This window comes from Bactrocera dorsalis, chromosome 5, assembly GCF_023373825.1.
Source record: "Bactrocera dorsalis isolate Fly_Bdor chromosome 5, ASM2337382v1, whole genome shotgun sequence".
NCBI lineage: Eukaryota > Metazoa > Arthropoda > Insecta > Diptera > Tephritidae > Bactrocera > Bactrocera dorsalis.
Genome location: NC_064307.1, coordinates 1,251,417 through 1,278,805, shown reverse-complemented (window position 1 = coordinate 1,278,805; position 27,389 = coordinate 1,251,417). Strand labels below are relative to the sequence as shown.

At 35.1% G+C, this 27,389-nt stretch overlaps 1 protein-coding gene across 2 annotated transcripts in view; it reads left to right on the top strand.

Moving 5' to 3' along the window:
- The first annotated feature begins 1,975 nt into the window (after positions 1-1,975).
- LOC105232721 (LIM/homeobox protein Awh) overlaps positions 1,976-27,389 on the top strand; it is a 46,116-nt gene continuing 20,702 nt past the window's right edge. For both annotated transcript variants that reach the window (XM_029553028.2, XM_011214525.4), the window contains exon 1: positions 1,976-3,004. In XM_029553028.2, coding sequence (XP_029408888.1) covers positions 2,999-3,004 — 6 coding nt within the window. In that variant the 5' untranslated portion in view covers positions 1,976-2,998. The remainder of the gene's footprint in view (positions 3,005-27,389) is intronic.

The window sequence follows — 27,389 nt, the reverse complement described above, 5'->3', positions numbered from 1 at the left end:
CATATGTACATATATCTGCATGTCCTTACCCATTCTCGAAATAACCATTCACTAAATAAAATTCAATTGTTGGCTATGCAACCCTTTAAAGAGAAAGCAACAAGCGTCACGCGAACATATACGGCATCAACAATATAAGATACAACAACAATAATTGTTGAAATAGTAAAACACCACTTAAAGTCGCGCAATGTATTGGCTAAGTACAACAAAAATGGTATTCGACTCAAGGAAAAGGTGCGAAGGAGGTCTCATTATGCCTTTAAGCCATGCAGACTATATGTCATGCATACATATTCACATACATATGAATGTGCGTTATGTTTGTGTGAAGGCATTGCTGAATTGACAGCAGACACTCCAAAGTCCCACTTTTTAACCCATTCACACCAATTGTGAGCAGCAAACAAGACAAGAACATCACTCTCTCTTTCTCTCTCTTTAGCAACGCAGGGAATATGGAATGACTTTAACGAAGAAACAAAATAAAATGAATGTCAAAAAATATTTGCAAAAATAAATAAAAATATAAAAGTTCACTTTTACAACTAGAGAACATTGTTTCTACTACATATATACATATGTATGTGTTCGTAGTACAAACTGCACTTAGTTAGTCGGCACTGAGTTGGCTGGGCGGCGCTAAACTCCACACACATTCAGGCAAGTGATTACAAACAATAAAGCAACACTAAAAATATTACTGAGAAGGAAAAAATTAGGTAATAAAGCAAACACAGAAAATAAGAAAACTATAGAAGTTTAAACGCTTAAAATGTTGCAACCAACTTGTAAACAGCTATCTGCGAGCTAAGCACTTACAAGCTTATTTGAGTAAGCGAAGAAGCGCGCCATTGTTGCCGCTGGGCTACCGCGATGTATCTGCGCCGTTCGGACTCCATTGCTCTGACGATTTTTTCCGCCTCACTTAACTCTTGCTTTTAAGAAATTTACACTCTTATCAATTGCAACTGTTGCTAACTCACTCCAACACTCGCCAAAATAATTGCGTCTCAGCATATGGGAGCCAGTGCGTGTTCTTCTTCACGCAGCCTGCAATATGAGAAAGAAGAGGGCGTTTGCGACACCACACAACCCACACGCCTGTACACGGCAGCTGAGTAGCTGAGCGCCACCTGCTGCAGCTGTTGAATGATTTCTGGTGTTGTTGGTATACCATGGAGTGATATTTGGCACGCGCCGACGCATAGACTGCACCCAGCACGGCGCACATAAAAACACACAGCCACACATTGAGTTGCTACCAACGCAGCTCGCACTCAAAATGGGCGAAATGTATAAGAAATAAACACACACACTCATGCACCCATCCATGTAGCAAAAACCAAACGCTCAAAGCCAGTAAAACCAGAATGGAATTGCTCAACTCTCGCGTTCGCACTCTCGGGTTCAAAGGGGCGTTACCAACGTTGGCCGCCATGGCAACCAATCACCATACCCCAGCGCTAAACTTCAAATACATACAGGGTGCCTAAGGCTGCGCGTTGCAAACCAGTTGGACCAACTGCCCCACTGCTAATAAGAAGAATGAGTGGAAATTAAAAATAAAGGTTTCACTCACATACTGACTCACATTTATGCTGATAAAGGCTGACTGTAACAGCGATCGCTGTAGTGGTGGTGCCTGCAATGGTGGAAGCTGTGTGAGTATGCCTTGCAGCCAGTTTGCTGTTCGCGTTTTTTTGGTTTTGTTTTTATACCTTTTGCTTGCTCCCTTGTTCGTAGTGTTGTGTTGGCTGAATTGGCTTCACATTCAACTATAGTAAAATGCGCTCGCGCCCTCGATATCCCTCGTATGTGTGTCTGTGCTTATTTTATCTATGTATGTGCAATGGCCCGTGTGTGTAGTTGTGCTGCGGGATTGACTGGCCGGCTACTAGCAGCACGCATATGTACTTTACTGCCTGCTTCACAGTCAAAATTGCTCTGCTCCGTTACTTTGACAGAGTGCTACCACGATGTTCACTCAAGAACTTGTCTTGAAACTCTGAAACTCGATCTGCTATGCCGGCGTCAGAGCTAAGCGCAGCTCCGCTTTGCGTCGTCACTCAATACGGGCTATTGCGACGGCATCACATCAGTTTATCGTGCGGTCTTGCGGTGTGACGACGTGCTGTGCCGTTTCGCCGTTGATATTGACGCTTCCGTCGTTTGCTTGCTTGATCAATTTGCGCTCGATTACGTATTGATAGTTGTGTTTTTGTTATTGTATTAAAATGCCGTGCTTAATTTCCACTAAACGGATGTATGCACACAAGTAATTCACCTGCCGACGGCTCGTGAGGTGGTCGCTTATCAGCTATGGCTGTTGTGTTGATAACCAATTGTGACGGAAAGCTGCAAGCTCGAGTCTGTCAGAATCACAAACACACATAAATGCAGACAGCGGGTGCAATTTAACGGGAGTACTTACACGTCGGCAAAATTTTATTTTCACTTTTAAGCATTGTAAATATGTGCAAGTGTGTGCTTCAAACAATTGACAATCGAAAATTTCAAAAATACGATTTAAGATAGCAAAAAATGGTGCCGAAAAAAGAATTAGCGTGAATTCGATTTTTGGTAATAAAGAAAAATACACAATAGTTGCTTGAATAGTGTGCTAAAAATTATCAAAAAGTAATAATAACAAGTCTGCACTGTGTTGAATATTTACAAACACTAAAATTCGATCTCGAAGATAAAAAACAAAAACAAAAGCAAAAGTAATAATAATACAATAGAGGAATTATACAACTATCTGCTCTTGCTTAAAGATAGTCCAAAGTGCTTTTAGTTAATTGACAAGAATATTACAAAGAAATACAATAAATGTTTATGTGCGTTTTGTTAATACAAACCATTCCGCACTTATTCCTGCTCAACCCACAACTCGCACAGTTTCGCAGTTAGGCGCTCCGCGGAGTTGTGGGCCCAAAATTTACACTTCTTTCTCAAGCTGGGATTACAAACCGCCAAAATTGTGGAGGCACTTAAAATGAAGGTAAATGAACTTTCAAAATAAAGAAAATAGTTATAATACCTTGAAGAGTAGGTACATACAAACTTTTAAAGTTTTCTACTTCTTAACAGAAATCTAGTTAGATTTGTAAAGGTCCTGAAACAAGTTCGCACTAAAACTTGGCGAAAGTTAGATTGTCCATTTATAGCTTACTAGGTATTAAAAAATCTCTAGCTGTACATTATACGAAAGCAAAAGCCGTTGGAATCTCGAACTGTTGCAAAACAAAATGAAAGTTGAAGAAACATAACCAACTTCTAATAAAACCGTCGGTTTAATGCATACACGGCAAATCTAAAAAATATTTATATTCCGTCGGCATTTAATGTCTCTTAAAAACCTTCAATAAAAAAGTACTTTTTGTATTTTGAATAGCTTAAGATTCTGTTTCTGGTACTTGATCAAAAATGGCAGTGTTGCTTCTCGTTTGAACTCTAGTATTTAAATAAAACAAAAAATGTGTTAACTCTTCGGCTTTACCGAAACTATAGTACCCTTTATACATACAGCTTTTATATCATAAAATCGTAATGAAAGTCCTTTTGCTTGATTTTGATCGAACAGTTTATATGGCAGCTTTATACATACTATGGTAATCCAACCAATTTCTTAGGAGATTAAAACCTTGTTTGGACTATAGTGCCAGTCAAAAATCACGAAGATATCGTGTCTAATAAAAAAGTTTTCCTAGAAAAGAACTTGAGTTTGATCGATCACTTTGTAAGGAAGATACATACATACATATATCCTACAGTGGTCCAATATCGGTAGTTTTGACAACTGATCAGCATTTTAAAAAGAAAATAAGGTGTGCAAAATTAATGATCGATATCTAAAAAACTGTGGGACTATATAAACCCACTGTAAATGCATATATACCCACTGAAGGAAGACGGACATGGCTGAACCGCCTCAACTCAACTCGTTACAATCTTCAACTTATTATTTTGACAACAACTAAGTACTAATTGAGGGGTATTTTATTATAAAACGAATCTTTAATAAAATTAGCGTTTTGCTGTTCCTTATAATTACAAGATTCTTCCAAATATATAATTTTTCTCTCCAAAATGTAAAATTAAAGGCTTTTTCAATGGAGATAACAGAAATTTTTCATAACTGAACCTTAAGGTTTTATCCTTCAAATTTCTTGGCATAAATAGTACCGCCGCATGATTATTTCGCAAAGAGATTTATATGGGAACAATGCTCATTTTATCTATGATTTCTCACAGTTCTCTTGGATGAGTATTCATCCAGAACATCGATCCATATCTGACATCCACAAGTTCAATTTTTAAGCTTCTGTTTACACCTGCATTATCTTACATACTTTGACACGCACCCTTTTTTATTTTTAAAGCTAAGCTCGTCTCAATCCACAATCTTTATTTTCTAATAAGCATGAACTTGAATAAATTAAGAAATAACTTGATTTTCGAATATCTTATGTCTTTTCCAACAGATTTAAGTTCCATAAACATTTAATTTTCTCATCTTGAACTCAAAAACACTACTTTTCGATTGTAGATGTGGATATATGTACAACACCAAACTAATCTGAAATTTTAAATATTTGTACATTGTAGTACTTGTATTTTACAATTATAAAAAAAAATGTTTTGCTTAAGCTTGTTATATAATTTTAAAAATATATTGTACTGAATAGCTTCTTCAGCATAAAAAACATATTTGATATTAAAAATATAAATTCAAGACTACGTATATAAAATTATATCGGCTATCAATTGCAGTCCGCAAATTTTTTAAGGTTAAAGAAAATTAAACAAAAAATTTTGTATTGAAACAGTTTCACATTTTTTCAAACCGCGATTAACCATACATCGTAAGAGTTCTTTATAGTCACTAAAGCTAAATAATGTGTTTAATCGTTTTTCTCAAAAGTTTACGGAATGAATGTTAATACTAAAGTATACGACTTAAACACAAAAGAGCTTGCAAGATGAAGCTCCATATTAGATGTGACTTCAATTGTTATGCGCACCAAAAGCCAATAATCAATGAGCTTAGAACCAGTACTAAATATTCTGATAAAAACCGAAAAGTGTAAACTTCATGCACAATTCCCCCACATAAATTCCTAAATAAATCTTAATTTACATTTTGGGCAACCCATTTATAGGCTACAAATAGCCGTCAGCACCTCGCCTAATTTGCTATGGTAATGAAATATTAGAAAAGGTGTCTCAACAATAGACGCCAACCGAGCGGACAGCCAAGTCTTTCAATGCACAACGCGCGCCTCATGCTCCAACGCCGAAATGGTAAGCCGCAGCCACGACTAAACTCCAGCCGCAACTCTCTGGCGTACTCGTAAATCTCATAAATACCCGCTTTGTTGAGCGTTTTATCTTGGCGTTAACTATACAAAGTAATGCCGAGCATTTAAGCAAAACAAATGAAGGCGATGCTTTGTTGTGGGTGGCAGACAACAACAACAATCACATGTACATATATACTAACGGACCGCGATGTGTAAAAAAGCAGCCGAGTCACAAAAAGATGGTTGTTGTAAAAAAAGCAAAACCACCAATACGCCCAAAGCCGAGCGTAAAGAATCGTCGAAACACAAAAAACCCGAAAACCGAAAACAACAGAAATGGCGCAGCGGGATATCGATGTATTTAAGCGAAAATATCATCGAACAAGAAAATCGATTAAACGCACGAAATCCATACAAAATTTTTCATAACACTTTTTTTGGATTCATTCCTCTTTTTAATATTAATACTCATTCAATCATTTGTTAGATATTATATCGATTGAATATTTCACGCTTTTTAATTGCAGCAAAGTTTAGAGTTAAATTGGCTTGAGGGGGTCATTTGGTGGTTAGAGGGCTTTGAAGTGTGGCATACGAATGGATTTGCAAGATTTTTTCAATGAATGGCTGCCCAGCGCCGTAATCTGTAATTTACATTTGCATGAATGGATAGTGATAGAGCTTGGTAAAGTTGATACCGCTGATTTGGGTCGGTAAATGTATGTTTATATTATATGTGCATATGTTATAATCAAACAAAAAAGGACAGACAATTTAATGAAGAATCTCAGACGAAAGTTTTTTAAGGAAATATGCATCTCCATACATTTTATAATTGCTACATAAATATGTATTTTTCGCACATAATTAAATTTTTTCATGCCTAGAGTACTCTTTGGCACGTCATGGCATTGGTTTTATTTTATAATTTTATTTCTTTTGGCTTTCAATCCGTCAACCGCTTGTCGTCACCTTCGCTGTTAGGCTTTTGGCGGCATCTTCTGTTCACTGACTTTAAGAGTGCGAATAAAAGTCTTCAAAGTTACCAACTGTACAGTCAAATTGGACGAGCGTCAACAACGGATCTCAGCAACACTGCGTTTCACTCGCCTTCAACTATCAATTGAAGCTGCAGCGTCATCCTCATTGTCTGCGAGTTGTTAGTTTTTTTTCTTTTTCTTATACTTATCTGCCTAATAAATATTTCATGTTTTCATCACCTTGCCCTTGTTCTCAAAAATATGAAGCTGCATGTGTTCATATTTACATACATATGCGATAATGCAACAGAATTCACCCATCGATTAAACCCAGTAGTAACCCAGTTAAAAAAGTTTTTGAAATCATAATGAACAGGTGTGCAGTTAAATGTTTCGATTTTAGAATCTAAGATAGAAGACCCCCGCTCCTAATTTTTCAATAATATTTAAAGGACTCTAAAATTTTATTAGTCGATTTTTCCTAGCTCCCCCTATTTGTGTTGAAAAAGACATCTAATAATAAATAATAATAAAAACTTTACAGAAAATTAATCTGAAATAAAGAATTGTCTGTCGAAAAAAATATGTAAACAAAACTTCAAAAATTATAAAAAAAATATTACTACCATAATTTTGAAGCACCAGCCCCGTCTTTCTCTGCTGGGTTAATTTACATATCGATATGCTTGAGGTACAAGCGCCTGCGCTGAAGCGCGTATTGCACATCCCGTCGCGTTTGGACGCACACTGTTCACTTTGTAGTATGTCTGCTCAGCGGGTAGACAATTTTCATAAACAAATTTCCAATATCGCTTTCATGTTGCAGTTTTATGTTTATATTGTGCTAAGATGCCTTTGTTGTAATATTGTAATCTTTTAGAGTTTTTATTTTATTAGCTCGGTGTGAGGGCGCGCAAGTCATTTGTATCAATTCATATCAACAGCTAATGCGATTTTCAATTAATCTTACTCGCGCAATTTCTGGTTTTTAGTCGATTCGCGCGGCTTGACTTTTTGAAATACTGGACCATTTCATTCAAGTATTTTCACAATTTTTATATTCCCTATTAATTTTTTACAATATTTTATGTAACCTAAATATTATTCATAACTATCGACCAATTAATTAAGTAATTATTAGTATTTAGTTGAAGGGGTTTCTAGATTTAGATGAAGTAGTGAATGATGATATGATTCATCATAAAAATAATTTATATTGACATTACTTGAAATCTATGTGAAATATTTATGTCAATGCACTGAGGACATTTAAAAAACTGCAGAGCGTTATTGACTTTAGCTTTTTAAATAGCCAGAAGTCACACGGAGCCAAATCAGTCGAATATGGAGATTGCGCAACAACATGAGTCGAGTTTTTAGCAAAACAGTCGCAACTAATGTGATATGACATGGTGCAATATCGTGATAAATCAACCCAGCTCTGTTCTTTCGCGAAATTGTGAATTTTTATTACGACTGTGTCTTTTAACGATTGGGAGCAAACACGCCACTCATTGTACAAACATTTTTTGGAATTATTATATCCAGGTAAAATCTCAGTGCCACACTTATGAATCTATATATTGCCTGAATGCCATACAAAAACTCATAGATGTTATGAACAACTAAGTCTGTTCTAACTACAGAAATGCACTTCCTAATCCATGAAATTGTCAGCGCATAGATCCCAATTTAATTATCAAACCTTTTCGTTGGTCCTTGTTGGTTATTTAAAGAGTTATATCCACTAATGAATTTCAAAAACATGTTTGCATATATCATATCTGCGTATACATATTCGATAATACCATATTCTTAGAAAATTATAAGTTTATTCGGCAAATAGTTTTAAAGATATGGGCGTATATTTAAGAATTTTTTAACTTAGTGTAACCGGTTCTCAAAACTTTTAACACGTTTATCTCTAGACGCCGTTTTTTAAGGCGGAAAGAAAAATTTCTCCGAAATGGCTTAACCGATAGAAACCGAATGAAATTTTCCCATGGCTTTTGAGATATATAGATACTTGATTTTTAGTTTGATTTTTTAAGCCACTCTGAAGGATAAATTTTTTCACAAAATACGATTTTTACAAATTTATGTTTAAATTGAGTAAGTCCTGTCCTTTGATCATTACCTGTATTTATTTAGTAGTAGTTTAGTAGTAATATTTTTTCAAGTTTTTGGGCACATTTTTAGATGTCCTCTAGCACATCGGGTACTTTATCCTGTAGGAATCCATTTTGTTTAAATACTCGCCGATTATTTGACACATTCCGTAAATGTTCATAACGTTCTTCTTACAAACAAAATATTGTGTTTTTTAGACCTACAAGTGAATATAACTTCTTAAGATATCACTCTAATTAAATGTGTGATATTATGGTAAAAACTTAATATATTCGAAAGAAATCATTATACTAAATAAATGTGGGCTGGAAAACATATGCATCAATCTCATAAATTAGTATGGTTGGAATATCTACCATTAGTCGGATTAGTAGTATTGATTCATCTCTTTAAATTTAATAACAAAATATTAAAAAATATGTATTTCTATATTCTGTCTATAAAATAATAAAAAAATTAGAGATAAATTAGTCCAAAAATATTCACCAAAACGTCTACACATCTCTTAAGCGGTGCCTACAAATGCGCAATCGTGCGGAAACTATATATTTCCAAATTCATTGCATGCGCCAACCTTGAAGACAGCTATAAACCAGCTGGAAGCCAACCGTTTACTTTGTCTGCAGCCATCAGCATTATCGTGCTCAAGATTATAGCAAACTTGTATTAACCGATCAATAAACGAAGTCGGAATCTTTGGGCAGAATAGTGTAGCCACAGGTTGATTTCCTTGGTGTGGATCATAAACGCGTAGATACACATATATATATTAGTACTTTTTAATCGAAATGAATATTCAGGGATGTGCTAGAGCTAGAAATGCACTTAGACATATGTGGTCGCATGCATCGACATTAGCTCCCAGAGAGAACACAAAATCCAAAATTTTATTACTTCATCGCATTTTGGTGACGTTCAAAGGTAACTTAGCCTTTGCTGTCACTATAATATACAGTTACCGGCTCTCCTACTGCTGGTGCCCAGCTGGTGGAGTTAGCGTTTGAATATTCATTATTAAATTCATAAATATTTTATTAATCGTGGCGTCTTATGCCATATATGGCGGCTGCAACTGTATAAGTAGCCTGTATATTGCCATGAATATTTATATTAGAGCATTCGATCGAATTTATGGCATTCAAATTTTCTAGCCGTTCACAGCTTGCTTTTTTGCTGGCATATTTTTATACATACTTTTGGCTTTTGTGTTGTTTCTTTTAAATTATGCCGTTTAGCTGAATGAAAGTAGCGCCACAACCCTAATAAAACTAAACCAAAAACAAAAAAAACAACTAAATCAAAAATAAGAACTGAACCAAAAACAACAACTAAACCAAAAATAAGAACTGAACCAAAATCAAAAAGTATATCGGTATCCATAGTTAGTATTATTATGGCCAAGCCACATGAGCTAAAGCAACTGTTGCTCACAAGAGCACCCAGCTTGGAACCAAACTGCATACAACCATAGTCGCATACGCACATGCATTTATATGTATGTATGTATCTACATACTGAGCGCTTAACTGACGCATACAATTATCAGTGCGCTTGTGACATATGCAAATTTAACAGCAGACCCACATGCGCTCATGCATAGCCAGGTTATGATGTGTGTGCGCCGCATGCTCCTCATCCATTTGTCGCCTGCGCCACCAGAGCTCTCAGTAGTGGGCTGCTAACTGCTTACCGAAAGGCGAAATTTATTTGACATGTTGTTATTTAGGAAGAAATGTTGATCTCAAATTTGTAACGCACACTAAATATCCAACTCGAATTGGTGTTTTGAAATTAACAAATTTAATGCTGCTCCTACGTACATACCAATGTAAATGTGCACATGTGTGGCGTCGTGCTAACATTTCATCGATTTGATATGGTAGGCGAAGGCAAGGGGTTGTGGCGAGCACATTTTCGGAGGCGTTGACATGCCCATTTACGGAGAGAAATCTTTGTGAGCGGGCGTAACAGCTTTTGATCTGCTTTCCAAGTGGCTGACGTTGTTTGGTTTATAAATAAATTATGCATTTAATGTTTCTTTAATATTAATGGAAATATGGCGACATGTCGGCCATACTAAAAATTTGGAAAAATTTTCTTTAAACTCACAAAACTGTATTTTTTCTGATTTTTTTTTTGTATTTTAGAGTTAGATATTAGTCAAATATAAAGCTTTTAACGATGTGCTTTCAATAAATGGAAAGTCTTTTTTAAGAGAGGAATGAACGATCACACGTACCCAAGAGTTTGGGTTTGAGTTGTCAATTAATGTTTGATATTCTAAGGAGTACTGACTCTATGCAATTACTTTTGCAGAAGTTTATGAGCTCCTCTCTTTACAGACCAAACTTAAAAATATTGCTTTACGAACATATCAATGTTACTGTCGGGGAGAACTTCTCGCTTCCAAGAAAAAATCACCGACCGATATTGTGTTCCTAATTTTTCTGAAATCCGGCGACACGATCGCTTCCTCAAGCGGTCAAAGTAAGAATATTAACTGATTCTGCAGAAATTTCGATATGTCTTTAATAGGTTTTCTCAAGTCTCAAAATAACCTCCGGAACAGGACATTTACGCCGGCTATTTCAGCTTCTGTTGCTATGAGATGTAAATGAACAGTAAACCTTATAAATAATCAAAGTAATGAAAACCTAATAGATCATTAAAAATACTGAAAAATACTTTTAAATATATATGTATGTATATAAAAAAATTTGTATCGAAATACGAAAACTTAGAGGAGAAAATAAATATTATCGATTTTGAAATGTTAAAGGACATGAAGAATACAAATCAAAAATCAAATCATATCAGCAAAGTTTTGTTCTAATAGAAATTTCTATATTTGACTTTTGAAGGCGCTGGCGCTAATTATCACGAAATTTCCATTAGAAAACCATCAACAGATGGCAAACATGCTGCTTATCGCCTTGTCATTCTTTGTTAAAAAAATAATAATCACCTTTCTTTCTACAAAACATCTTTAAATCTGCACACCGTTGGGCACAAACCAAACGCCTCCTTGGTGGAGACAATTGCAAATATGCTGCGCGTGCCACCGACGGTCATACGAATCCAATGACAGTTACACATTTTCACACTCACACATATGCACATCAAGTACGCATAACAGCTTGTCCAGCTGTCCTTTCCTCTTCCGCATGGTTAGGAGACCGCAACGCATATATACGGTTAATAAACCGATTTTCAAACAAAGGACAACAAACTTATTTCGTAATTGAGGCAAAGGCAACTGCACTCGAAATGCGGCAAACAGAACACACACACACGCAGTCACGCACAATAAGTCATGGCAAATGGTCAAGCAATGCGGTAAAGAGCAGCCGTCAAGCAACAATCGGCTTTACGCCGCACGGATACTCAATACTGATTTTCTAATTTTCAACAGATTTTTGAATACTTCCTTTGTTTTACTCTTGTTGTTGCACATGTAGTATTTGACACGCACGCACAAAAAACCAATGTGACAATGGCATAAAGGAGCACTCGAAAAGATAAAGATGGACTTGTAGTTATGTTTGTGTTATCCTGCAAAGCACATCAGCAAAGAATGGAAGGAAAAACAAACATCTTGACTCGAGTCAATTGGCAGTATCGATAAGCGGCAAGAAAAATCACACCTTTCTTACGGTGGCTGTCAATATGATTGCAGCGTGTGATCGGTCAGCGAGGACGCTTGGTTGGTTGGTTGCGCATGCGCCTTCAATTCGTGCGCTATGCGGCAGCTAAAATAAATATGTACGTACAATAAATAAATATTTGTGCGTAGCATATATGCAACAGCAACAATAAAAGTCATATAAGAAAAAATTTAACAAAAAATCCGTGCGCACAGATGGATGGCGTGAGCAGTGAACGGCTGGCTGGCTGTATGCATGGTTTGCCGCCGGCGCACCAGGGCGCATCTTCAAAGTCAGCATGATTTTTAGCAGGTAATTGTGAAATTTCCACAAAAATCTAATGAAACCCAGAAAAAATGCGCGTTGCAGTGTCGAGCAGGGAGGGTGAAGAGTAGTAAGTTGTGAAACTGCAAAACACGTCAGGGAACAATGGTGACAACAACAATAAAATACAATAGCAATGTTAACCAAAATCAAACCCACCGCAAAGCCTTGTAAATATAGAGGCACACAAGCGACACAAACACATACATACATACATGTGGCATGACAATAATTCACACTCTCACCCAGTGAGACCCGAGTGCGTGCCTGTGTGTTTGTGATAACCAACAAAGGACTTTTGAAGTGGCCTTTTGTATGTGCAACAAATTCATGCTACAAATACTGGCATTTGTGTGTGTGGTGCGTATTGAAGCATGAAAATCCGCAAAATAGCCTTTAAGGATACTTAGATGGGATACAAATGATGCATGCGCTGCGAGAAAGTCATCGACATGACAAAAAATACTCTCACACACATAGCTACATACATTTGTAGATCTAAAATATAATTTGCAGCATACAAACAAACAACCCAAATCTGCTTTGCTGTCTCCCTTGTCCTACAAATCGAATGAGTCGAGTGCGTGCAAATCTGTATGTGTCAACGAGGCCTACAAATCATTAGATGACTGCAAATGTGTTTGTATACTCACATAAATACATACATACGCAAGCACCAGGATAGCTGACTTTGACAGTTGAGTAGTTGGAAACTCAAATGCATTGCATACTCGTATTATGAGTCGTAAAACTGATATTCTGAAATAACTTACAAAAAAATAGATAATATTTGAAATTTTCAAAAGTATCTTAGCTATTAATTAAGACTAATATTAGAAGCTTGAGCTTTCAATAAAAAAAACAACGATAATGTTTAAAAAATGAAAATAACTATAAATTAAGAAAAGAATATTATAAGAAGCTTGAGAATATTTTTTGTCATTATATAAAAAAAAGCTTTTTACACAAAATTTAAAAAATATATTAAGTTCAAAAAAGTATTATTTTGCGTTATTTTTGAAAAATATACTTTAAACTTTTCCGGGAGGGAAGGTTTTACACAAATCCCTTAATATGAATTCACATACATATATATGTATGTATCTAAACAATTGATTGTGCGCATTATTTTAAGTTACAATTCAACAATTGGCATGCCCTGACCAAAACAAGGCTGACCATTCAGCACACGTAAACACACATACACAATTTTTAGTGGCAACACAAACAAATCGGCTACGCGCTTTAGCTCCAAAAACCAACTCACACCTTTACATGCAGACCTACCATTAAAGAGGTCTATGTGTGAGTATGTGCAAAAAGATTTCTGAAATTTCCGTTAGTTTTATTTGACTCTAAAATATCATTGCCATCAATTGTTGCATTGGCTGATAACACAAAAGTTGATACGTCATATTTATGGCAAAATTAGGGGTGAGTATGAATGGCGATTGTGAGTTAAGGCTCTTTCGAGAGGAGGCTTGAGCGCAGCGGTAATTGGCAGTTGCGATGGCGCCAGTGAGTCCCAACACATTTAAATAAGGAGGGGGTTAGTTAGGACCCTTCATGTGCCTTTGCCCTATAATATACCTTACATAAGTGAGTGCAGATATTTTCACATTAAACAATCGCTCACAAAACGGTCGATTTTTGAGAATTGCAGTTAAATTTATAGTTTTTATTAGAAAAAAAGAATGTCTATGTATACATGTATTTTTAGAATATTATTAAGCAAAATATCATGATTAAGCTATATAATAATAAGTAATAATTCTATTTTTTTATTTTTTTTTTAGTTATTGAATATATGATTTTTATTAGGAAAAAAATGCCAATAAGGTCTAACCTTTATATATTTTCTTGTTCGAAAAAACTTAAAATCTTAATTTTGACGAAAGAAAACATTTAATTTCTTTTACAATATTTCACTTTGTTTATATATAATGTGTGTCCTAAAAATAAAAAATTTAATGTAGAAGAAAATGGTTATTACATTATCTTCGAAAATTATTATTATTCATAAAAATAGGTTTCATAAAACTCAATAAAAGGGCTTAGAAAAAAGATCTCATCATAAAATGTTTCTTTCATGCAGGATTTTAATTTAGGAAAGAGAAAAATGTCAGTTGCTGATACGTGTATATCAGACGAATACGTTTTGATTGAGAGAAATTTGTTTTTTCATCAAAATCTGGTTCATAAAGGGTGATTTTTTAAGAGCTTGATAACTTTTTTTAAAAAAAAAACGCATAAAATTTGCAAAATCTCATCGGTTCTTTATTTGAAACGTTAGATTGGTTCATGACATTTACTTTTTGAAGATAATTTCATTTAAATGTTGACCGCGGCTGCGTCTTAGGTGGTCCATTCGGAAAGTCCAATTTTGGGCAACTTTTTCGAGCATTTCGGCCGGAATAGCCCGAATTTCTTCGGAAATGTTGTCTTCCAAAGCTGGAATAGTTGCTGGCTTATTTCTGTAGACTTTAGACTTGACGTAGCCCCACAAAAAATAGTCTAAAGGCGTTAAATCGCATGATCTTGGTGGCCAACTTACGGGTCCATTTCTTGAGATGAATTGTTGTCCGAAGTTTTCCCTCAAAATGGCCATAGAATCGCGAGCTGTGTGGCATGTAGCGCCATCTTGTTGAAACCACATGTCAACCAAGTTCAGTTCTTCCATTTTTGGCAACAAAAAGTTTGTTAGCATCGAACGATAGCGATCGCCATTCACCGTAACGTTGCGTCCAACAGCATCTTTGAAAAAATACGGTCCAATGATTCCACCAGCGTACAAACCACACCAAACAGTGCATTTTTCGGGATGCATGGGCAGTTCTTGAACGGCTTCTGGTTGCTCTTCACCCCAAATGCGGCAATTTTGCTTATTTACGTAGCCATTCAACCAGAAATGAGCCTCATCGCTGAACAAAACACGCGCGCGAAACACATTTCGAACCGAACACTGATTTTGGTAATAAAATTCAATGATTTGCAAGCGTTGCTCGTTAGTAAGTCTATTCATGATGAAATGTCAAAGCATACTGAGCATCTTTCTCTTTGACACCATGTCTGAAATCCCACGTGATCTGTCAAATACTAATGCATGAAAATCCTAACCTCAAAAAATCACCCGTTATTTTGCGTTATTTTAAATTATGTTGAACAAAAACCCATCCTGAATAACTATGTTCAATTCGCATATTTTTGGGAGACACTTATATTCAATTTTTTTTACTTAATCGATGTCATTATTAATAGAGGGTTGTATGGTTCAAGGCTACTTAAAATTGCTTATTAATTTAATTAATAACAATGCGAGTTTTCACCCGATTTTATTCATTCTAAGCTCAAATATGTATCTTTATAAGAAAAACGCGCTCTCTGCAGTATAAAGTTACCCAGAAATTCAAAAATCTTTATATTAGGTATAGGGGGCTAAGGGAAAAATTTACCCGATTCCAATTAAATATATCAAAGTATATCAATTTGTACTCAAGCCACAGGTTGCACGGATTGACAGACAGATAGTTACCCGAATTTCAACTCGTCTCGTCATCTTGACCCTTTATTATATGTAAATATAATCCTATATTTATCTCGTTTACTTTTAGGTGATACATACAACCGTTAGGTGATGAAAATTATTATAATCGGTAGTGAAATGTTGCAAGAGTGTAAAAAGTATATTTTAAAAATTTTGATAAATTCCGTTTTAAGGACATTTCAACCATAGTTGCCATATATACATTTTTTTTTCTATATATGCCATTTTATAAGACTGTGATCTTGTGATCACTATAATGAGATGTTATGCATATATTATGGAATTCTGTTTACTGGAAGGATTAAAAATGTATTTAATGCTTTTTTATTAGGTCTGTTATGATGTTTTGTAATGGGATATAGTTTGAGGTGTGATGTGATGTTCTGATCATGCGACGTGATGTGACACCAAATTATTCGGTATTATTCCCACGTGATATGCTAAGAAATATAATTTACAATGTAAGATTCCACTGCTTCGACTTTATTTGGATTTACATTGATTCTTTTCTAGTTTCACGTTTATATTCGCTCAGATTTCAAAAAGATTTGTACGGAAAAGGAACAATACGCAAACCAAACGAGAAATTTGGAAAAATATTTGTTTTTTATTCTTGCATATACGAGACTTATCGGTAGCCTTCGAAAATTGCATTTTAAAATTGTAAACTAATATTTAAAATATTTTTCGAGCACTTTTTTACATCGGTGTAGAAGACTATACGGACAGCAACTGTCACACTAGGTATGCCTCTCAAATTCTATAAAGAAGAGTAGTTATAACATAATTTAACTTTTAAAACCGTTACATTGCATTATAGAGGAAAATCTAATATTTTTAGATATGTACTGGGTTATTGTGTGATGCATGGCAAACCTTTGTATTATAAATATTTTTTCTTTAACAATATTCTTTATTTGTTCATTAGAAAAAGTGTTAAAACGCTATTATAATAAAAACGTATTAACATAATGAAAATGTGCGTTATAACTGTCATTAACAATTTATTTAATTTCGTCATCGTAAATTCATTTATTTATGTGTCAATTAGCAAATGAGAAGGGGGTAGCTCTTAAGTGCCTACATATATATGCATGTGTGAGTTTGCTTACAACATGTTGCATTATGGATAACCATTGCATTGGTGATTTTGAACAATTGTAGGAGAGAGAATTACGCAACATGCCCCAAAAATTAACTTACATATAAAACTTTATTAACATTGATTAAAAAATTTAAAAAATTCATTTAATGAGGCTTACAAATTTATGTGAGTTTAAATGTGGATATGTTGCGACCGAAATTTTTTCAAGCCAAATACAATATTTAGAGTAAAAGCTGTGACATCTCGGTTAACATTTAATTTGGTTTCTCAAATACGTTTCAGCTGTAAATAAGAAGAAATTTTAAAGAGCTTTTAAAACTTTGTAAAACAGACAAAATTATTTGCAGACAAATTTTTCAATATATTCGGTAAATATATAAATTTTTAAGGATTTAAGCTCAAAAACTAAAGACTAAAGCACCAAACTTGATTTTGATTTTTACATAAAAATGCTTAAGAATATCAAAAAATTTCATGGCTACAAATATTACCGAAAATAAGTTTATAAATTCAGAGATTCCATCCAAAATGTTTACGTTACTACAGTATAATAGTTTTCTGCATTTACATATGTGTTTGTTCGGAGATGTGTCAGAGTTTTTCATGCGAGCGCTGATGTGTCGCTCACCTTTGATTTGCTTAAAATGTGCAAACGAGCTTTAGACATTTACAATTCAATCAGATTAACTAGTTATAATGCCATGTAATCTTTATTGAAGTCAACGAAATATGCCGCCGCAAACGCACAAGACAAAATCCCCTTTACGTGCAAGTGTGTGTGTGTATGTATTGAAGGTGTTTTGCATCTGAAAATAAAAAAAAACCGAAATCAACAATTTATATTAAATCAAATATGTGCGGCGGCGGCTTTTAACACCAGCTTCTTAAGGAGACTAGCGTCTTAGGCACACCGGCGACGAAAGGTGACGCCACGACATACCGATAGACTATTGAAAAATTATTAATGCTGATTTATTGACTCATATTAACAAAAGCAATTGAACAGCTGCTATTTTCGATGGCGGAAGAGTAAAAAGGAAATAAATTTTGAGAATTTAAAAGTGATAATTTTTCAAATCATATTTGCTTTGAATGATATTTCTTCGTATTATTGTCTATTAGTTGTTGTATAAGAAATGCTGTTTAGTAATATTTTATAAGATATTAATGACACTTAAGAAATTATAACAAAAAAAAACTATTTTTATATCCTGAACGGAATGTAATAAATTTGTCTCGAGGTTGGGGTATTACAAACGTAAAAGGAGTTTTTGAAAGATCGATCTGAAATTTCACACATATCCTTTTCTGTTCAAGGAACTACCCATATGTCGAAATCACCAATATCGGACTTTTTTAGCTGATATCAAACTGATAGAAAGCTCTTGTATAGAAAATTTTTTATTTGACGAGATATCTTTGCGAAGTTTAGAAAAAATAATTTTCTTAGGTAGCGCTAAAAGCTGCGAATAAATTTTTCAGGGCGCACCGCTGGTGCATAGTATAGCTGCAATACAAATTGAGCTTTCTGGTTCTTGTATGAAGGGTATTCTAGCTTCAGTGCAATCGTAGTTGACAATTTTTCTTGCTAATAAAATAAAATGAAATATTCTGTTGAGAAAAAAGTTTTAAAGATATTAGCTTGATTCTCGTTGGTTTATTCTCTTACACCAACGAATAAAAATAATATAATGATTAAAAAAAAAAAACATCTGGCGTTATGAATTTATAATTTTTATTACGAAATTTTTCGACATTCTAGAAATCTCACTATCACCTCTCGCTTTGGGCTGCCGTATTGCTACTCCCCATGCATATGCATGTTCTTCCTATTGTTTGGTCGCTCGCTTTGAGTTACGCCAATGTCGATATACATATACATATGTATGTATATTTGTCATTTGGTTGAGTAAAATTTATTTCCCATCAGCCACATCAGATTTAATCCACTGAAGCGGCAATTTCTATGCGCATAAATTTAAATTGCAAATACAATGGATATAAACATAAAATCACAAAAAACAACGCATAATAAAATTTTACCTATAATTTGTACACAAGTATATACTACACACAAACATACCTATCCATATGTACGATAAAATATATATACTAGCGAAATGCCAAGATTTTCAAAGGCAAAACATTTCACATAAATTTCACCGAAATGCGCATAAATAAATTCTACAACAAGTCCGAGTCGATAAATATTGAACTATAAAACTGATTTTGGCATTTAAATTCAATACACCAAGGTGATTGGCTCATGTTGAATGGCATCTTTGAAGTACACGCGAAGTTTTATGTGAATTATATCAAAAATTGTTTTTGTTTGAGTTAATGCCATTGAGTAGCTGTAAGCCTTTTTATTTGCTATAAAATATATTGTATTGAGCTATAAAGCCCATTGTTTTATCCATATATAAACAAATTTGAATGCGGTATTTTCGCTTAATAGTTTTTATCAATTGATTTGCTGGTGGCTTTTTAAGTTATTCAATGTTATTTATTGTTTTTTTTTTCGACTTTTACTGAACAACTGTTAAACTTTTGCAGAGAAAACAGCATTTTACATATTTTTAAAATACAGATTGAATATTTATCGAGTGATGAGCGCTCTCCGATGGCGCGAAAACAAAAGGTTCTCTACTGAGTGGCGATTAAATCTGGTACTGCGAGGAATGTTTGTTGTGGTTTATATCGGAATGCGGGAAGAACTGACACTTTGTCAGTAGAATGTGAAGTTGCATTACAACCGGGTTTCGAACCCAAAGTACGGTAGAGGTTTTACATAGACCTTGAACTCTACCAAGATGTGTCCATTCCACACTGCCAATTGGTACTGAAAAATGCGTGGTCTTTTCAGCCGTTGATCAAGGCGTTGAACCTCTGTGCTTTTGATCGCCCTGGGATAAGGCTGTCATCAGTTGGTACCCCCGTATTCATTGAAGCAACTTTGAAAAATTTAGTTTTCAAAAAAAAAAAACACTTGCAAAGGCAAATTGTTAAAGCTGATTGAACTTTGAATGTTGTAACTAAAAAAACTACTTCAGATGAAGATTTAAAATTCTTGTATGTTGACAGCCTTGCTCTGTATTATCCAACTACGCAGAATTCCAAGAGAATTATCTTCCAGTATATACCATAAAAGCTCTTCTTATTAAAATTTTTAGCCGAGAATTTGTAACAAAATCAGAAGGTTCGAAAATGTACCAAAACAAACATTCTAATATGAATACCGTAACATGATTTCCATGCATAGTTACCTAAAATCTTGTTTTCAAATTCTGATTTAAAATCTTGCGAAAACTAGTTGCCGTTAACCGTTATTTATTTGAACACAAACAGAGTCACACAGATTATTTTTGCTGTTATTTTCACAACTGGAAGACCTCGTTTCCCACTGGTAGCCACCAAGTAGCCAACGCAAGTGACAAATGACAAAAACCATACATACGTATACCAAAAACAAACACAATATTTTATTTATTACATTATTCAAAATAGCCGCACACACTCGCTCATGGAAGTTGCTTGTAAATTATTGTCAAGTATCTTTTAATCTATGCTTATTCACGCATATTTAACAGAGCAGTGACCAACAAAACACTCACACACATACACAAATACAGCAGCGAGGAGGTGGAATGAAAACGGCGGCCGAAAAGCGCCAGATCAAATAGACAACGCTGAAATGTAAAGCATTTACATAAAATAAAGGCACACTCATGCATACATACACACTAGTATAATCGCATGTGTTAAAACAAAAAATGGTAGTTTAACAGTAGTTCGAAAATGTACAAATTTCTGCCGTGATGCTCGCTTTTAATGTATGCATTCACCGTGTTTACAACAAATACAAATACGCGTTTCTGTTTTGATTTTTGTGGCTTATCGGCTTGAATGACGGAGGCGCTGCCGCTGCCGCTATAAGTCAAGGCAACCACTAAAAAATCTGTGAGAAGGCTGGAAAGACGTTGGTGAAAGATTAGAAACATTGGTCGACAGATGCATAAATAAGTGAGAGAAAATACATAATGTATATCCATTTGAAATTTAATATCGAAAAGTTGTTTATGCAAATGAGTGTTGCCACCTGTTTGTGCGACGGAGTGCGTGCACAGTGATAGTTCAGAAAGTGGCCGAACATGAGGTGGTATTTATATAACGCAGCTAAAAACTAGTGTTGGTTTCGGATTTCGGGATTCCATCATAGTCTAGTGTAGTGTAGTTTCAGTATGAATAAACCGACTGCTACCTTTATGTAATGCTATTAAGCGTTAGTTCAGAAAATGGCCTAATATCATGAAACTGACATAATGCAGCTAAAAATTAGTTGTGTTATGGGGATCAAAAAATGATTGTGTAGACAAACTCGGGATACCGAAATTATAAAATAATGCTTTACCCATTGACTCAGTTGCAAGTAACAATATATGGTAAGTATAAATACAAATACACCTGATATATTAAATTCCCGAAATCCCGAAATCCCGAAACTCCACTTCCAAACACTGATGCCTTCCTTAAAGCCTCTCTGCGGCACTCATTTCTTCTAGCCGCCACAATGAAAAGTGATTGCAATCATCTCAAACATGGCTACTAAATCGATCAAGCACAATAAAAGCAACAGCAACCACAACAACAGAAACAGAAAAAATCGCACCAATTGCGATACGGTGCTTAGATGCACGAACAGTTGACGTAAACGGCAAGTTTGGTGGGAAAAAATCTCACGAGAACAACAGCAGGAAAAAATATGTTAATTTCGAAAGTAAAGAATGGCTGGAAAGTAGCGCTTGTTGTATAAATATCATGAAAGAAAGATACAATACCACAAAAAAGTCTGCGGCAATAAAAATCGGATAAGTTACAGTCGGGTATTCGGTGAAAAGATGACGCGGTACATAAATTCTGGGCTGCTGTGAATGAGCGAGCGACGCAGGCGCTTGTTTGAGTGGCCAAGCCACCGTGCAACTGACCGAAAATCAATTGAATAGCGGTAACTATGTGTATGTGTGTGTGCTGTGATTTTTTCAATGGTATGAATGTGCATGAATTGTGCGCAACGGTCGGCAGTTACACTGTATCACTAAAGTGAGCAATAATGCAACGCGTTTGCATGCGCGAGGAGACATAAATACTGGTGTAATATTTTTTAAGTACCATACTCCTAGCGCGTTGTGTAGAGGCAGCTGTATATGCATGTGTATATACGTGTTTATGCATGGCGATCGACAGCATCGTCAGCGCTCGGGGATCAGTATTCTTTGTGGAGGCCATAACATGTCAACACAGTCGACCAAATGTGTCCATTAAAATGTCCAAGCACCTACCTACTGTTTCAGCTTTGTGGCTTTAATGGTGGCGTGCGTGTGTGCGTATGCGTGCGCTGATCCTAGACTCAATCGCCGATGCGGCTGCGATAATATTAAGCTTTTGTGCTTTTCTTTTGTTGTTTTTGTTGCAGTTGTTGTTTTATTTGTGCCGCTGCTTTTGACACTTTCAGCATCTACTTGCTGACACTGTTATAAATTACGAAATATACGAGCGCGCAATCGTCGTGAGATACCACGGCTGCGACTGCGACTGCGTCTGCGCGTTTTATGCGACTTTTCGAGAGGTGACCGGGAGCGAGTGCTATAGTCGTAAAATTTATCTTAACGCGCGTTGCTAAAACAAAAATAATTTACATTTTAATTTAATGCCGATTTGTGGGGGTGCGGGGCCAGCGCCAAACGGTCAGCGCTGTAGGCTGCTGGTACAAGCGGAGAGCGCAGGCGAAAGCGTCAAAAAACTGAAAGCGATCTTAACTCGTTTTTCAATAATTATTTTTTGCTTACCGCTTAGGTTCGCACGTTTTAGCCGCTGTGAACTGGCGTACTAAGTTATGAGTGCAATGGTTTTATAAAACTGGTGCAAGAAATCTATATATGTATGTTTGTGTACATAACAAATTAACATTTCAATTTAAATTTATAATTTTTTTTATCCCTTATTTTATAATTATTTTTTTTTTTTAATTTTTTAAATTTTTTTTTATAAAACCGAGTGCGACAAACACAGTGTTACTTGGCTTGAGAATGTACCGAGCGCCACAAAATCTTCAACTTACCAAGCAATCGTTTATTGGTGTATGACTTTTGCGCATTTCGGCATTGTTGTGCATAACATAAATTATCCACAAAATGATTTCTGGAATCACTTGTTGAAAGCGTCAATGAGTGAGGAGGCAACAAAAAAACAAAACCAAAAAAAATCGTGTCCACCGACTCCATGGACATTGCACCAAATGCAGAAGTGTGTGCCGCCTGTCGCGACGCGCAAAACTGTAAAATATTTTTATGGGCCACTCATAGACAGTTGGCAACGCAGACGCGCTGCCACTTACTTTTTGCAAGCGGTTTTCTTGCAAATTTTTTGTAATTTTTTTTTTGTTGCTATCAAAGATCGCCCATTTCGTGCGACAGACTGCCATCATAATATTTGCCCAGCGGACCGTAGCGAATGTGTTCGTCTGCTTGCGCCTTGGCATTTGCGAATATTAATTTCCCTAAAACTGTCAACTATGCCACGGCAGCGCCGTAAAATTATGTAAATAGTAGTAGTTGTAATCCTATATGTATCTACGCTCGCCCGATCCTGCCACATTCTCAGCCACAGTTGTTGTAGCGCTACGCAACCTTGCAGTTGCTGGTATCCCTTAGCATTCGTAACATCAAAACACACGCATTGTTGTTGTTGTTGTTGCATTTTTAGCGATAAAAATTAATATTGCAGATAAATTTTGCGAAAACATGCTGCACACTTTGACATTAATCGGTAATTAAGCAGTTCCTCTACGCTGCTTTGTAGCTATGCCCTTTCCAGTTTTCTTTACGGCAACGCCATGGGCTCTACAATGTTCGTGGCAGCAGAAGCTGGCGAAAAAACTTTGTTTTTATCATTTTATGTCAACGACAAAACTTCTTTATCGCTCCAAGCGTTTTCTGCGCTCTGCTGCCATTCATTCAGTTTTATTATTATTATTTTTTTCTGCTTCACTTTTATTTACATATACGTACATATGTTTTTATTTCGATGTAGACATTACTACGGTTATTGAACTAAATAAGGGCGTCGGAACTTTTCTGGTTTGCTGGCCATTCAGAGTCAGGTACCATTCATTAGTGTTTTGATTGATGGAAACTTTCGAATGTTTGAGTGTTCACTTAAAAGCGACTTATGTACGTAGGTCTCAATATTGAGTTCTCTAAAGAAGGGTACTTAAGTCTGTATATATGTATATATTTCTGACTGGTTGCAAAACTGGATTATAATATTTCCACCCAAAATCGTCTTTATTCCCCATTAATGTATCTCCTCAGTACGTATCCAAAGTATATAGTTCTCAAACGTCGGGAATTCTCGAAAAATGTTTGAAAAGTGAATACGGCTTATTGATTCAGCGATCTGTATTAAAAATTAATAATAATATGGTTCATTATAAAATAAGTCTAGAACTAGTGACGGCGTAGTCAATATCATTGCTGAAGCCAATATGAGCATTATTTATAATATTTTTAATTAGTAGACATTTTCCATGCAAAACTTGAATAAATGTTTCCCAACTTCACATATTAAAAGCAAATAGGAAAATTATTTCTATAAAAACATAAATTTTACAAACTAAAAACATGTTTTTAATTGTGTTTAAGTAGTGTGTACTTGAACGCACGATTTTTTCCCCAGTCAGTGCACAGCAACAATTGTGTTATTACATAGCTATGTGAGTGTGCACACACTCGTAAAAATAACTGCCTACAATGCTCAGCTGGCTTGCGATTGGCCGAAAGCAGCAGTGCGTTGTCTGTTTGGCTATTGGTTGTTGCGCTGCTGCGTTGTTGGGTCGCTATGCGTTAATGGCGCCCCAAAGTGTCGCGTAAATAATTTGCCAAAATAAATTATCTAAACATTTTTGCTTATTCTACAAAACATAATTAATGCGTTCATTGTCGATGTAGCGATACAAATTAAGAGAAAAACTAAAACAAAAAGTAAACAACTGAGCATAAAAATCACAAAATAAAGGAGAGAAAATTATATTGACCATTTGCATTAACGGAGAGGAGATATTTTGTTGGAGTTTGGGGGACTTTATGTATTTGGATGTAACAAAAAAACTAAACGGAGCATGGGGAAGGCATGTTTGTAAAGGCGAACGCAGAGCCTTAATTTCACATTGCTCGGAGGGAGTAATTAAAATTAATTGAATGATTTTGCGTATTTACACAAAATTCAATTGCAAAAAATATATATAAATGAATTATGTATATTTATTGCAAAACTTAATGGTGAGAAATAAACAAAGAAAAATAAATTCGAATTAAGCAAACTTATGTACACAAATTTAAAAAAAGAATACTATATACATATACATACATAAGTAACTCTAGCTGCTAAAAAGCCAACGCTTTAATAAAGTTTAATAAAAAGTGTGAAATGTAAAATCGCATCAATAAAAAATGTCCTCCATCGCTTGTCACAAAAATGGAGGAAGATAAATTGAATTAAAATTCGCCCGTGAAAGCGACATTGGCGCTATGCTTAACTATTGTTTGCGATTTTACGCTTTATTATTTTTATTACAAAAAGGCAGGCTTTGTTATTGACTTTGCTTTTTTAGCGCATTTTTATTTATGCTGTTAAAATTTTTATTTAGCACACAAAATAAAAAAAAACTTGCTATAAAATTGTGGCAACACAAATACTATAAAATAAGAAATATTTAGTGAGTCGAAATCAACTTGTCTACCTATGTATGTATGTACATACATATACCATATGAGGGCGTAAAGGTCATTTAAATTTTGAAGACGAAAGTGGAAATAAATACGAAAAATCTAAATTTTAAATGCCCAGAAGTCATGATATCTTCCACAGATACATTTCTTATAGCTTAAAAGGTTATAAAAAAAATCTACATCTTGATTTTGATTGTTCAGTTTGCATGGTAGCTATGTGCTATATTAGTTTGATCTGAACAATTTCTACGAAGATGGTCGGACTGACTTCGATAATAACCAATGTCAGGAAGAGACGTGGAGGAGAGAAAGGGAGGTGTTAAAAACTTTAGGTCGATATCTCAGACAGATGGATATCCTAAATCGACTCAACTCATCATGTTAATCATTTATAAACAAATTTTATAGATTGTCCGACGTTTCCTTCTGGGTTTCATAAACTTCGTGGCTAACTTAATATGTACATGTAACCTGTTCAGAATACAAAAAAATACTAAAAACGGTAAAATACATATAAGTCATGAAGTGAGGCAGAAAATAAAAATAATGTCTTAATAATACTATATACTATATACATATGTATGTATATCTGAAATGTCAATATAGGTGAATAGAAATTAACTTTTCCATGTCTGAAATACACACCCTTTGCAATTCGCTTTTAACATTTCTCTAAATCTTGAAAACTTTGATACCCGCTAAAAATATCCACTTTACTTTTGAGAACAAGTAGATATTACCAGACAAATCATATTCTCACGCTCTTTTGAGAGCTAGTACTTATGGCACTCCAATTAATAATCGTAAATAAAAATAGAAATAGAAATCTAAAATGCGATTAAGGCTCGTCGCCGCGATCATATTCAGCGCTTGGCACATGAAAATCTGGAATTATTTTGCTGCAACACACATATACATTTACCTACAAGCAAACCAACTTATATATGAACACAAAATGTAACGACGACACCCAACAACAACTTGGCGAACTTGACAAGCGGACCACTGAAAATGAAGTGATCGCCTCGGATGGGCATTGCATGACGCGTGAAGTTTTGGTAAAATGATTTTTTTATCTCTACGAGCACAATACGCGTACAACCTCAAGCAATTTGATGCTACTGCCTCGGGCGGATATTTTCACTGTGTGACAGTGTTCAATATTGATGACGAATCGCTTTGTCATTATTGATGATCACTCAATTTGCGCAATGATATGTCATATGCCGGGGGGATGTCATCAATTCAAAGCCGTAAGCAGACCATTGAGCTGCACTTTTCCACAACTACATACATATGTACATTGTGTGTTTAATAATCAATCTTTCGTTTAAAATGTAGTTCACACACACACACATATTGTTGAATATTCATTTGTAGTATATATGTATATTTCACTTTCTTGACATTTTGCTTTGCTTTGAAATCGGAGCAACTAGCTGGTGCGACTGTGGAAAATAGGCGTACAAAATCTGAACACTCAACAAAGCCGGTAGGCTCGAGAGTGCGTAACAAAGCAGCGACACTAATTCGTATTTATGTATTTCACAGTGGAAATTTCTACTGATCA